This window comes from Geotrypetes seraphini, chromosome 18, assembly GCF_902459505.1.
Source record: "Geotrypetes seraphini chromosome 18, aGeoSer1.1, whole genome shotgun sequence".
In the NCBI taxonomy this organism is placed as follows: Eukaryota; Metazoa; Chordata; class Amphibia; order Gymnophiona; family Dermophiidae; genus Geotrypetes; species Geotrypetes seraphini.
Window position 1 is genome coordinate 18,802,883 of NC_047101.1, and position 14,302 is coordinate 18,817,184.

The 14,302-nt window shown below is 41.2% G+C and overlaps 2 protein-coding genes across 5 annotated transcripts in view; one reads left to right on the forward strand and one right to left on the reverse strand.

Annotated features, from left to right (window-relative positions):
• GEMIN5 (gem nuclear organelle associated protein 5) overlaps positions 1-3,554 on the forward strand; it is a 57,038-nt gene extending 53,484 nt beyond the window's left edge. The window contains exons 28-29 of the mRNA XM_033927112.1: positions 2,684-2,777; positions 3,006-3,554. Of these exons, the coding sequence (XP_033783003.1) occupies positions 2,684-2,777; positions 3,006-3,173 (262 nt within the window). The 3' untranslated portion in view covers positions 3,174-3,554. The remainder of the gene's footprint in view (positions 1-2,683; positions 2,778-3,005) is intronic.
• CNOT8 (CCR4-NOT transcription complex subunit 8) overlaps positions 2,789-14,302 on the reverse strand; it is a 40,609-nt gene continuing 29,095 nt past the window's right edge. For 2 of the 4 annotated variants that reach the window (XM_033927109.1, XM_033927111.1), the window contains exon 7: positions 5,983-8,223. In XM_033927109.1, coding sequence (XP_033783000.1) covers positions 8,083-8,223 — 141 coding nt within the window. In that variant the 3' untranslated portion in view covers positions 5,983-8,082. Of the gene's footprint in view, positions 3,114-5,982; positions 8,224-14,302 lie in introns of those variants that run through there. The other 2 variants (XR_004537487.1, XR_004537488.1) reach the window with 2 other exon arrangements.

Consider the following 14,302-nt stretch of genomic DNA (forward strand, 5'->3'; position numbering starts at 1 on the left):
TTAACTGGTCACACATTTTCACCATATCATCTATAGGGATTTTTATCTCCGGTCTTCATCACACTATCTTCAAGATTTTCTTTAATACCATTTTCAGTGCAATAGGGGAGACATTCTAGACAATTGGGTAGTGTCACAATGGCCATATGCAGAAAGGAATCCAATTTGGATTTTTTCTCTGCGAGTTCTGCTCCCTCCTTTTTATTACTTTTGGGAGATTTTCTTCTGTTGGGAGCAATTATTCAGCTCTGCCTGCATGAGAACACACAGACTTCTGTCTGCAGCTCACAGACCAATCCCAGTGGGTACCTGTCAGCCAGCCTGCAGGTAGATGATGGTGTACATTCTTGAAACATTGTGGTTTCACTGCTAAATTGCAGCCGGTCAGTTTTGATACAGTTGATATGGTTTCTGTTCTTGGGGGGGAGAGGGGTGTAATTCTTTAAAAAATATTTGGCGGGTTGTTATTTGGACTGAGAGTTTACTTAAAGGGAAAATAGCACAATTATGTAATTTTTGTAATCCGATTGTATCTTCTATCTGTGTTACAAAGGTGAAAAGCGCTAATCAAGATGCAAAATCAAGTGAAATCACTTTGGTATGTCAGCACCTCAGCGGTGAAAGATAGCTTGATTTTGCATCATAAATTAGAACTATTGAAAAACTGGTTACATATTAATCTTCATTTTATTAAATTTCCCCAAATCTCCTTAGCTGTCAGCAGAAATATTGTTGAGAAAATATTTAAAGGAAATTTTGAAAATGGAAGTGTCTGAAACAATTATATTTCAAAAGATCTTGTACTTGCCTTCATTGCTAGATTTGTCAACCAAGGGAGCAGTTGATGTAGGTCCAGCTCTAGCAGCTGGGGAATTTGCTGCTTTTTTTGGAAGACATACAAGATACTCGCTGGTAAACTTTGTAGCAGAAAATGATAAATTGCTTGTTTTAAAGAATTACTTTAAATATAAAAAAAGATGTTTTTTGTAGGCAACCAATTCAAGTTTTTCCAGATGTGACTCGGGCTACCCAGGAACGTAGGAAACAGTTCCTGGAGCTGAAAGCTAGAGTAATAGCTACTGGAGCAACTTTTTTTAATTACGTTTTTCCTATAGATGTATTATACATTATCAGAATAAACAATTTATATTCTTTGATTATTATCATTGGAGAAAATTTTGATGGAATACAAAACAAGGGTAATTAAGATCAATGAGTTTGACAGGATTAAAATGGATCTTATTTTTAGTAGGTAGTTACTAACTTGGTTTTTGATATGATTTGTGAATGCAGACAGATGTACAAGATGCAAGCAAATTTTATTAAAACAATCTGCTGCGTACAAATGGACCATTTTTTACAGAATACGGGACCCAACACAGTCCGTGTTTCGATCAACACAGCTTCTTCAGGGGTCCCATAAAACGGTGGTATCAAAGGATACGCAACAATTATGTCTGATCTGTATGCTATGTACTTTAGCGATCAAAATATGCTGCTGAAAAAACTAAAGCGGTAAAGTTTTTTCAGCAGCATATTTCGATCGCTAAAGTACACAGCATACAGATCAGACGTAATCGTTGCATGTCCTTTGATACCACCGTTTTATGAGACCCCTGAAGAAGACGTGTCGGGTCCCATATTCTGTAAAAAGTGGTTATTTGTATGCAACAATATGTTTGTTTAAAATAAACTTTGCCTGCATCTTGTACATCTGTCTGCTGTCCCCTTCTTTGTCTTTGGTTCACCGCATTTTTACTGCAGGTCTGTTGGATTTTCTTTTTTGTCTTCATGATTTGTGATTCACAATCTCTCTATAACAGTGGTCCTCAACCTTTTTGACAACAAGGACCGCTGTTATAGAAGCAAATTTTTCCAGGGACCAGTGGGGTGGGGGGAAGGTTCGTAGGGCAGTTTTATACACAATATACATTACATTTCTATTATTAAGTTATAATATCATAATAGAAATTATACAACAGAATCAGTGGGAGCCCTGAGCTTGTTTTTCTGCAACCAAACGATCCCATCTGGGGATGATGGAAGACAGTGACAAGCGTGTAGAAGAACCCTGATGACCCCGCCAACCCATCTCCCTGCGCAGCACCTTTCCCTCCCATCCCCCACGTACAGTAGAACCATGATGATCCTCCCACCACAAGGCCCCGCTGACCTCCATTCTGAAAAGCAGCAGCAGTGGCAACACTGACCAGGCTGCTTCGCTGCCTTCCCCCTGCTGCCGCATCACTAATGATGTCATCAGTGATGCAGCAGCAGAGGGAAGGCAGCGAAGTGGCCTGTTCAGTGCTGCTGCCACTGCTGCTTTTTAGAACAGAGGTTGGCAGTCGACAGGGCTCTGCTGAGGGGATGGATGATATCTCGTGGCTCATATATTTATTTTCTAACATCTAGGATGCTTTGCAACATAGGAAAAGAAAACATTTACATACTTGGCGTCTAAACTACACAAAACCCTTTTTCTCCCAGAGCATTACATCTTTCATCTTAAAACCTATCCTTACAAGTGGAAAACTATGTCCCCAGCATGGCTGCATTTTAAATGGAATCCCAGTTTCCAAAGGATACTTTCAAACATCGACACACCTTTGAGCATTCAAAAAGAAATGACAGTGTCAATATTTTTCATGAACCTTCACACTGATACTTTTTATTCAACTAACAGGGAAAAAGAATTGGAACCCATTTCTCTGCCCACATTGACAAAAAGACTTTCGGAGGCAAACCAGAAACTAGGAGAATTTCCAGAATTTGTAAAGGTAAATATGTTTTAAAATAAAATTCTTCATGAAGGAGCCTGGTATGATCTACTAACATTCACAGCTGTAATATCTGAAAACTTAGTTCCAGTTTTGTTTGATGCTAATTGTGGTTAGACCAGGATCTGCGGCTCATCTTTCCAAACTGAAACACACCCACCCTTTTATCTTTGGATAAGTCTGATCGTGACTATTGCCATTCATGCCATACATTTGTCTCTTCTTCAGATTTTCCCTTTCCCAGATGTGCTGGAGTGCTGCCTTGTACTGCTTCACATTGGAGCCCAGTATCCCACAGAACTCCCTGTGGACTTACGCCAACAGGCCTTGAACATCCTGCAGAAACACAGCAAAGGCCAGAAAGCATATAATGTTTATAGGAAATTCTGCATTTGATCTTCCTTATCGTTCGAATAGCCTTCATTTTCTTTACAGATGCCTATTTTCGTATTTATGTTTGTTCCTAACTGGGTATGCCCTTCTGCAGAGAACATATGTTTTTATTTCAGGTAGATACCAGTCCTATAGTATTTTGAAATACACAATATTAGGCATCCCTTTGTAATATGCATTACAAAGCATTCTGTGATTTTTGTAACAGAAAAATATCTAGACCAACTCTTTTTCAGAGCAGAGTTTAAAAAAGAATCAAGGTTTGGAGCTATAGTCTCAAGAGGGATGATTAGCTGCATTTCGGCTAATGACTTTGGCAATGCTTCTACTTGTTCCAATACATAAAAATAATCAGTGACCTACAATAAATGAAATTTGCCATTACTGAATGTTTGTGCTTATAATCCAGTTAATTCATGAAATGCAGTTTTCTATTGACAAGCAAAATTGAGTAAGGGGTCAATATTATGTAACGACACCAGGACCAAATACCTTTCTCTGAACATTAGCATAAAGGTCTGCGTATTTATGGCCCTACTTGCATGCAGCAGTCATCTCAATGTCTCTCCCCCCCCCCCCCCTCAATACAGTTGTATAGATCTAAAACAAAGCTCTCATGTGTTGCTCGTTTTCCAATGTTGTTTTTTCCTCACATCTTGTGGCAAAGTTAGCCTGGATATGCAGTGCTGGGTCATATCTGAGCTTTAATAGTGAATAGTCCAGGCTAACGCTGGTGGTCATGGACCACCAGCAATTTTACATGGGAGGAGGTGGAGGGAAGGGCTCTTCCTAATAGGAGCCACTTGTGCTTAGGAGATTTATTGAACTTCAAACAGTGGTAAAGTAGAAAGCACACATCTGTTCCATCATCCTAAAGTTATCCCACAGGTTTTTACACAAGGTTTCCATGCCTTTGCAACTGAATGAGGAAGTGGTGCATCCCTTCATTTTTCTAGTCTTTTGTCAAAAGTTCATGCTGTAGACTTTAAGCAGGTGCTCATCTGATACTTGAGAAGGACTGCATCAGTGAGAAAACCGTCTCAACTCTTCATTTTGTTTGGTCTAAATAGGACTAGTATGCCAGTTACAAACAAAACTCTAGCAGTTGAACCTCTTGTATCCAATTTTGCTGTGAACAAACAGATATTCTCAACAGCAAGGTCAAGTTTTTCTCACATTAGAGCAGGGGTGTCAAAGTCCCTCCTCGAGGGCTGTAATCCAGTTGGGTTTTCAGGATTTCCACCAATGAAAGGAGTGCATGCAAATAGATCTCATGCATCGTCATTGAGGAAATCCTGAAAACCCGACTGGATTGTGGCCCTCAAGGAGGGACTTTGACAACCCTACATTAGAGTATTGCACCTACAGTAGCCCTTCTGAAGTCTGCCTCAGTAAATACTCTCCACAAGGCAACTACCTAGTTTTCTCCTCATACAGTCACAGGGCATGAGTGTTTAGACTAGGCTTCAGGACAGTACCTCTGGTCAGTCTGGCCTTGTTAACTTGGAAAAGTTCCTAGAAGAAGAGATGATTCTTGCAAATGAACTATGAGCAATAATCAACTTCTCTGGGATTGCTGGGTACCCGGAGTTGGTCTTGGACTTTAGTCTGACTCAACATGGCTTTTCTTACATCGTCATCTTAGTCCACAGTGGTCTCAAACTCAAACCCTTTGCGGGGCCACATTTTGAATCTGTAGGTACTTGGAGGACCACAGAAAAATAGTTAATGTCTTATTAAAGAAATGACAACTTTACATGAGGTAAAAGTCTTTATAGTTTATAAATCTTTCCTTTAACTGTTAAAGGAAAGATTTATAAACTATAAAGACTTTTACCTCATGGAAAGTTGTCATTAACTATTTTTTCTGCGACCCTCACATTTAAAGTTTAATATCTTTACTTTCTCAAAATTGACACATTTCAATCACTATATTGAAAATAAAATAATTTCCCCTACTTTTGTTGGCTGATAACTTTATTTTTCTGTGCTTTTAACTATGTTTCCAGGGCCTTCTTGTCCTTTGACTGTTTTTCTCTCTGTCTTACCTTCCCTTCTTTGGTCCCTATTTCCATGGTCTGACATCTCCTTATTTCCTTTCTCTCCCTCCCTCCTTCCTTCCTTTCCCCTGGTCTGGCATCTGTCTCCTTCCCTTCCCCAACTTTTTATTTCTTTCACCCTGCCCCTTCTTTCTTTCTCTCTCTCTATGCCCCCTTTCTTTCTATATGTCTGTCTTTCACTCTCTGTGCCCTCTTTCTTTCTCCCTCCCCTCTCCCAAGCCACCACCACCGAGGTCTTAGCTCTCCATGCTTATCTTCCCCAGCGCGGGCCAACCAATTCTCGCTACCCAACATCAATTCTAACGTTGGAGAGGATGTTAGAATTGATGTCAGGTGGCGAGAATTGGTAGGCTCCGAGCTGGGGAAGATAAGCAGGGAGAGCTAAGACCTCGGCGCTGGCCTGTTCCCAGATTGTGGTAGCTTGGGGGAGGGCAGTGAGACAGGAAGGGAAGCAAAGGACAGATTGCGGGGGGACCACTGTTCTAGTGCTACAAGAGCTGTGCTCTCACAGCCATGTGTCTACTAAGAGTTAGTGAGTGCTAGTAGAGGGCACTTGAAAATGGCTGCTATTTGTGGACCCTTGCCTGCTGAACTGTTGTAGGATTTTTGTGGCAGTTTAGTGTCAAAAACATGTCAGCTACTGCAGTGTGTTGGACTACGGGCCAGAACCCTTCCACAAATATCAGCCATTTTCAAACACCTACTTTACTAGCCATCACTGACCCTCTTTGAAGATACATGGCTGTCCGAGCATGGCTTTTGTAGCACTAGAAGGCTATGATAAGAATGTAAGAATAGCCATGCTAAGTCAGACCAACGTCCAAACCTCCTTCTTTGCAAACACGTAATTCTTACCACTGATGCACCCATAGATAACTTAGCAACAAACTGCTTGTTATGTTTGACTCGCCCAGGTGCCCGCAAAGGACAACAGAACTATACTATAGAGGACAGAATACATACCACACTAGGAGAGGCATTTGTTACATTTCAACAAGCAATGTATTAAGCACTTTGTAAAATTGTTCAAAAAGAAACAGAACAGCAACAATTGGAACAGCATGTAATCATGCACCAGTATTATTAAACAATTAACTCAACACAAGGCCATAGCCAAAGGAATGATAGTTGTAGGAAAACATGCAGTGTGTTTGCTTCACAGAAAATGGAACCAAGACAGCTAAATTTACAGAAAAAGTCAAAAGTTAGTATTTGATTTTTAAAAATAGAACAGGGAAGAAGGGTTTGGTCCCAGGGTAAATTCAACAATACACTCCAGGGTGTGCAGTAGAGCATTTCAAAGACAAACCAGCATTTTGCTTCCTACCTGCTCCTGCGCTTTGCATAAACTGCACCGTCCAGTGCCTACCCGGTGTGTATTCTTGCTTACAAAAATCATTTACAAATTTTACATTAAGTACTGTATCCTTTTTTTAAACAATTTACAAGTATTTATACTTAACATATTTCATATACCACCTATAGCTGTGATTAAGTTTCCAGGTGACATATAACATCCAAAACGATGCTGAAGAGGAAGGACCCTCCCCCCCAAACCCTTTGCACATAAAACAACAAAAAAATCTTTATTTTACAAATTTAAAAACATAAATAATATTTACAAACATTTTCAATCACTTATCATAAGCTTGTTAAAACTGCACAACTTCCTTCTGTGCACCAATATTTTTCTTTTTTATTCTCCTGTCAATGAGAACTTTTGTACATTAAAACAGAGGAGATGGCATTATTCTCACCTTAAAGCCTTTATAAACCATAAAAATTCAGTTTAGAATAGGATCTGGTTAAAACAGGATCCAAATGTCTGGGCTTCTTAGTGTTTGGAACATGACTCAGAAATACAAGGTCACATACTAAATTTATTTTTCATTTACCCACACTTAAAAATATGGCTTTGCATATTCTTTTATCTGCCCAGCTGCTGGCTGTTTGAAGGGGACATGCAACAGTTCTCATCCCTCATTATAGGCTCCTTTTACAGAGTCACAGTAGCGAGTACCGGCGTGGCAAATGCAACACAGGCCATAGAACTGAATAGAATGTGTTCTGTGTGGAAATTGCTACCATAGCTTTGTAAAAGGGGCCCTATGGAAGCAGAAGTAGAGGATCTTTAGGCTGGAATCATTACTTCATTTCAGGTTTATTAAAAAAAAAAATTAGGTCCCATTTCAAGCTAAACTTGTTTTCTAGGTTGCTGGCATTAAAAATTTTAACAACCTGTAAGCTTCAAGCATGGCAACACTCACATGGGCAAGGAAAGCAGCAAAGAACCAGAAAATAAAAACAGCCAGCACCCAGATCACAACACACACTGTTTGGCCACATGGCACAAAGAACTTTATGACCCGTTTTTGAAAACATTTACAACATCAAAAAAGGTTTTCTTGATCTTTCCAGTGTCGGAGGCACTGTTTCAATGCCCTGACGATACACAGGATACAAAATAAAGCTAAGAAGTTCAGTATTCCTGTAGACACTAAAAAGCTTCCTAAAATCCAGAAGCACAAGTGGGATCAGATGACCTGATCCTAGATTTGTATATTAAGAGTTCAGCTCTGGGAAGGATCTGAAAACCCTTAAAAATTTACTCTTAAATATATAATTTTAAAAACCCAGTGATGTATATACATTTTTGCTGCTAGTACTGAAAAGGTGATAAAGCACCCCTGCTGACAAGAGGAGATCTAAATAGAAACTCATAGAGCAAATTTCACTTTGGAAACAAATGGAAAATTGAGTCCTCCTACCAGATACTTGCAGTTAATAGCTGCCTGAGAGAAGCTCCTTCAAGGTTAAATAAAAGCAATGTTCTGGCAGTCTCATTCAGATGATCACTGCTGTCCATTGTTGATGAGGGACAAAATGCTCATTTTCTCCTCCGCCTCTTCATTTGATTTAGGGGCCACACCAGTACCAAGACCATACAATCGACCACAGTATTTTGCATCATCGATATGATCCTCAAAAAACAGCTGAGAAAAAAGCAAAACATCTTTTTAAATATATTGCTTCCTAGGGAGACTAAATGATTTTAAGAAGCAAGGAAGGAACCCTTCCATCCATCAACCAGGGGATCTTTTACTAAACCAAAGTAAAATTTGCAGTTGCTGTAACTTAATGCAAATTTAATGTTCAGCTATCGGGGACATTCCTTCTATATTTCATTGTAGGTTGTGTGTTAACCTTCAGATTAACATGCTGTACTTGCTCCGGTTAACGCAGAAGCACTTTGTGCCTCCCACTTAGTTGGCAGCAAGTGGTCCTGCATTTGCATTAGGCAGTTAGCCATGGTAAGTGCAATGCATTAACCGCCAAACACCTTCCATGCCCACTCTCCACCCATACCACCCCCCCAAAAAACCAACCACGTGCTGTGAAAATATTGCAAAGCCTCTTAACATAGCTCTGCTTTAGCAGTTAACGTGGCGTAAACCAGGCATTAAAGGGCAAATTCTATAAGAAGCGCCTAATTAGGCCCTGTTCAGCGCGAGTCAAGTAAAATTGGGTGCCGTTTAATGAATCGCGCTGAGTGGAACCTATTTTGGAGGCGCCCAAGGCACAACTAAAAATCAGGGGCCTAGCTGAGCGCATAAGCACGCTTAAGAGTAGTGATTCTGCAACAAGGCGCCTGAAATGTAGCCATGCCCACGCCTAACATGCATAGCGCCCATTTTTTTTTGAAGACCGCCTAAATTTTTAGAGGCGCCATGTTACAGAATCGTGCTTGATAGGCGCCTATGTTTCAATCTGCTGATTAAAAAGCTTAATTGAGCTCGTTCTTCAATTTAGATAGGCGCCTATCTAGTTGGGCGCCTCCAAAATAGATGCCCAACTTTAGGCGCTGGTTACAGAATTTGGGCCTAAGTGCTTAACATGGTTTAGTAAAAAGGCCCCATAATTAGCTAAACAGACTTCACACAATCCATTTTACCCTACTACCAAAGGCTTCAGTGTTGACATAGTAACTCTAGAGGTGAAAATTAAATAGTTCCATTCTTTTGCTGGGGAATTCCCATTAAAAAAAGCCAACCATAAGACATTAGTATCTTTATAAATTCACAAATGCTGTATCAAAAGGTTTCATATGCTGCCACATCTTATAACCTTCCACTATTTGTCCAAAGTAATCGGCATTTAGGAAAAATGACAGCCACCAAGGTTAAAATGAAACTAGATATTCAGTGCCTATAGCTACTTGATGTGCCAGCTTGGAAGTTAGTGGCTGTATGCAGACTGCTTTCCAGATAAAGCTAGAAAGGCCTTTCTGCGATTCTACCATTATCCAGTTAGCGGTCTGAATATAGCCACTAACCTCCAGCTCCTTCCCAACACTATCCGGAGAGTGTCGAGGCGGTCAGAGAAATTCAGTGGCACTATCTAGTTCAGGGCTGCCCAAGTCCGGTCCTCAAGATCTACTGGCAGGCCAGGTTTTCTGGATATCCACAATGAACATGCATGAGAGAGATTTGCATAGCAAGAAGGCAGTGCAGGCAAATCTCTCTCATGCATATTCATTGTGGGTATCCTGAAAACTTGGCCTGCCAGTGGATCTTGAGGACTGGACTTGGGCAGCCCCTGATCTAGTTAATGACGCTGAATATCCCTCTCACTTGCTAACCAGATAGTTAACTTTTGAAAATCTAACCCAAAATGTCTGTCAAACTCTCACCAGGAAAAAATTACATAGCTTCCCTTTGGTCTGTAATAGGTTAAAGGTCAAAGAGCAACTAACTAACTGAAAGATGCCCTCACCTTTATAATAATTTAACAGAAGCCCTCTACAATGCAAATGTGCACAAAGTAATTCTTAAATAAAATGAGCACTCTGGTGGATTTTTTAAAATCACCGAGACAGTCTGCAAGAGCGGCGTCAGCTTTTGGCGACAAAAATCAATGACTGGTCCAGGGATGCCGGTACAGTGACAGCACTGTTTAAAACCCCGGCATATCAGTGTCAGAGACTGCTAGAAAAGCCGTTTTGAGAAGTGACCCCCCCCTTCCCGGTACATCCAGGAAGAGGCCTGAGGCTCTGATTGGCTCAGGTTGTATAAGGCCCCTCCTTAAACAACATGGACCAATCAGAGCTCCAGGCCCCTCCCTGAATGCAAGGGGAGAGGAAGGCCCATTTTAGAAGAGGCAGGCAAGTTGGCCAGAGGGAGTAGGCATCCCTCCGGTCAGCCATCTGATTAAAGTTATGGGGAGAGGAGACACGGGGGGGGGGGAGTATTGTGATGCATTGTGAGAGAAGGGGGCATCTCTTCCGCTGCTACGGGGGGGGGGGGTTCGCTTGGCAGCAGGAGAGTGTGGTCATCTCTCTTGCTGCGGGGTGGGGGGGAGTGGTGTTGGTTGGCAATGGGAGAGATTTTTGTCTTTGTATGTTTTCTGCACATGACCATCACTATCACCAGCGATGGGCACATGCAAATTTAACGAGTCTTCGCTACTCTCCACCATCCTCATTTACATGAGTGTTTTTGGGAGAAATGACTCTTTTTTAATTCACTACCAGAACAGCTGTGATAGCAGCCTGTCCTTTTTTAACATTTTTTTTAAGAATCTAGGCCTCAGTTCTGTGCGGTTTACAGAGTAAAGATACTTGACATTCACAGTGAATTACAATCCATTATTTAAAACATTTACCAAACAAGTATGTTTTTAACAATTGTGGGTGACGTCATCCACGGAGCCTAGTACGGACAGTGAAAAGTGCACCAGCACTTTAAGAGTTCATAAGCTTTTAGACTGCCCGCACCACACATGAATGAGTGCCTTCCCGCCAGAAGCCAGCTTGCGGTACCTCAATTCCGTAAGCAAGCTAAGAAGCCAACCAGGGGAGGTGGGAGGGATGTGAGAATATCTGCCTACTGTTTAGATGAAGGTCAATTCTTCAATGAGAAACATTGATACCTCACAATGGTGATCGATGTTCTGATGAACAGGATTGTCGGTGCCAGGAACATGAGCTTTGATGCCTTGAAGCAGAATGACACTCCAAGAGTGAACGTCAACCTCAACTTGCGGAACATCGATGCGAAGCAGAGCGACGTTTAGGAACAGACTCCAAAGTAGTACCTTGCGGCCTGTGAGAGCTACACTCGGGCTGGGCCAGTACCGATGAGGTTGGTGTGGATATTGGCATGGAGATTAGTTTGAACATGTCTCCAATCTCTCTGCGCAGAGAATCATTGACCCTGAATCAAATATCCTGCACCAATACCCGAGACTGAGCAGGAAACATCGAAGAAGATGCATGGCCAGTAGGAGACACAGCCTGCACTGAAGGAGAATGCCGGCATCTAGGCTGGGCCTGCATTGAGGGATTTGAAGCTAAAGAGACCTGAGACGCCGGCTGAGAAGCAATCGGCTTCTTAGCAGGTTTTCCAGAGGCAGGGATGTCTGATTCCGATGTCAATACAGGCACCTTCGGTACCAAGGACTGAGACTTTTCTTCCATAAGTGAACTGAAAATTTTTTCCTGCTGAAGCCAATGAGCCTTTAACGAATGCAGGAGTCCACCCTATGTTTAGGCCCTAAACACTGGATACACCAGTTGTGCAGGTTGGTGATGGAAATATGCGTTTGACACCAACCACACTTCTTAAACCCGCCCCATGTCTTAGACATGGACAGAAAAATTTGAGCGGCTAAGTTAAACTCAATTGTTATGAAACAAAAAAATGCAGCACAAAATCAAGACCCCAGACCTCAAAGAGGGCTGAAGAAAATAAACAAAACCAAATAAGTTTTTAGGTTTTTTTAACCAACTTAAGAAAAATACGAAGAAAAAAACAAAATTCAAAGAAGTTGTGAAACTATATTTCAAAAATGAACATGCTGAGGGAAGGCAACTTCTTTGCTCCACAGAAAATGAAGAGCAAGCATTGGGAGCCTACTGAGGATTCTGCAAAAAAGTCTATAAAGTTAAAAATTTATGAATACTATTATACACTGGATTGTTGGTACTTGTTTTTAATACATTGTGAGCTGCCTTGGGAAAGGCAGGTAATAAATAAAATAATACAAACAAAAAACCTCTTAAAATGCCCGGGCACTTTTTACTGTCTGTACCGGCCTCCTTAGATGACGTCACCCACATGTGAAAATATGCTGCCTGCTTGTCCAAGGATAAATACTCGGTTTGTAAATCATACACCAGAATTGCATGGCTTATGTGGTGTGGAGCAGACATTGTAAAGTTAATCTGGACAGAGGGACGGGAACTGCAGAAGTGCACAGATTTAATTGGAGACATTCACAAACAATATTGCTCTGAAAAGGGAGTTGATTTCAGTATGCAAAATGCTAATTGGGACATCCCTGCTGTGGTGTCAGAATTAGGGAGATCCTAGATCTACAGAGATAACTGTTCTGGCAGGTCAACGCACATAGGAGGGGCCATGCTAGACCTGGTGCTTATGAATGTGGATAAAAATAATAATAATTTATTTCTTATATACCGCCAAAGCCAAAGTTCGAGGCAATTTACAACAAAGAAGGACTGGACAATCAGCGAATATAGGTACAGTCAGAGAAAATAGGTACAACAAAGAAGGGCAGGACAGTCTGCGTAAAGGTTCAAATCATGAATGTAGGTATAATAAAGGGGTACAATCAGTGAATATATATATGTTAATATATGTATTCAAATTTCTATACCGTTCTCCCAGGAGAGCTCAGAACGGTTTACATGGATTTTTTCAGGTACTCAAGCATTTTTTCCTGTTTGTCCTGGTGGGCTCACAATCTATCTAGTGTACCTGGGGCAATGGGGGGATTATGTGACTTACCCAGGGTCACAAGGTGCAGTGTGGGTTTGAACCCACAACCCCAGGGTGCTGAGGCTGTAGCTTTAACCACTAATACAGGTATAACAGAAAGGGGGTTGGGAAGTCAGCGAAAATAAGTACAATCAGCAAATGAAGATACGGTTTAAATGGGTAAGCAGGATACAGGGGCGATAAAATGGGGCCATAGGTTGGGCATAGAGGTCTTAGGTTATGTTTGTGATGTTGAGTGCAGGAGTGGGTAACCATGATATCCCCTCCCAAAGACTATAAAACGTCATCAAAGTTCTCATGATTTTATATTCTGTATTTCACAAATATTTTCAGAACAGCCATTCAAGTAGTTTGTTTCCATTATTTTATCTAGATTTCTACTTACTTATTATCACTGCGTGTATTTCTGGTTCTAAGATGAGGCTTTTACATTTGATAATCTTCTTTCTGTTAGTCCCTGTACGATTCCATACTCTAGGGGCTCCTTTTACGAAGGTGCGCTACGGGTTTTAGCACGTGCTAGCCAAAAATCTACCGCCTTCTCAAAAGGAGGCGGTAGCGGCTAGCACACGCAGCATTTTAGCACGCACTATTCCGCGCATTAAGGCCCTAGCGCGCCTTTGTAAAATGAGCCCTAGGTGTTCAATCCCCTTCCCGCAATCTGGGAGTTACAGAAATCCAAACACAGAGAGTTAAGAGCCTCCTACAGTTAAACTAAACTAAACCTTAGGTTTGTATACCGCATCCTCTCCACAATCGTAGAGCTCGGCACGGTTTACAGGAGCTGGGATAGAAAAGGAACTCCAATGAAGGGTTATAGGCCTTAGTATAAAGAATGGTCAGAGGGGCTTAGTATACCAGAGAGGGAGGAAGTATTACATTTTTGAGAATAGCCAAGTTTTCAGATGTTTACAGAAAAGTTGGAGGGAACTCAGATTCCTAAGTGGGGAGGTAAGGTTGTTCCAGAGCTCAGTGATTCTGAAGGGGAGGGAGATCCCTAGTTTTCCAGCATGGGAAATGCCTTTTAATGAGGGGAAGGATAGTTTTAATTTTACAGTTCAGTCTCAAAGCCAATCAACCATCAGCCAAAGAGGCTTTTGAAGAGACATCTTTTTTGTGAAATGAAATATGGTTGCTGAAATAAAATTTTAAAATATTTTTAAAGGTTTCCAGATTATTAATAGATCTATGTTACCCCCACAATATAAATATGGAAGTATCTAGATTCATCCAATGTCAGAAGGTGGGAAGAGGAAATCATCTAATAGAGCAG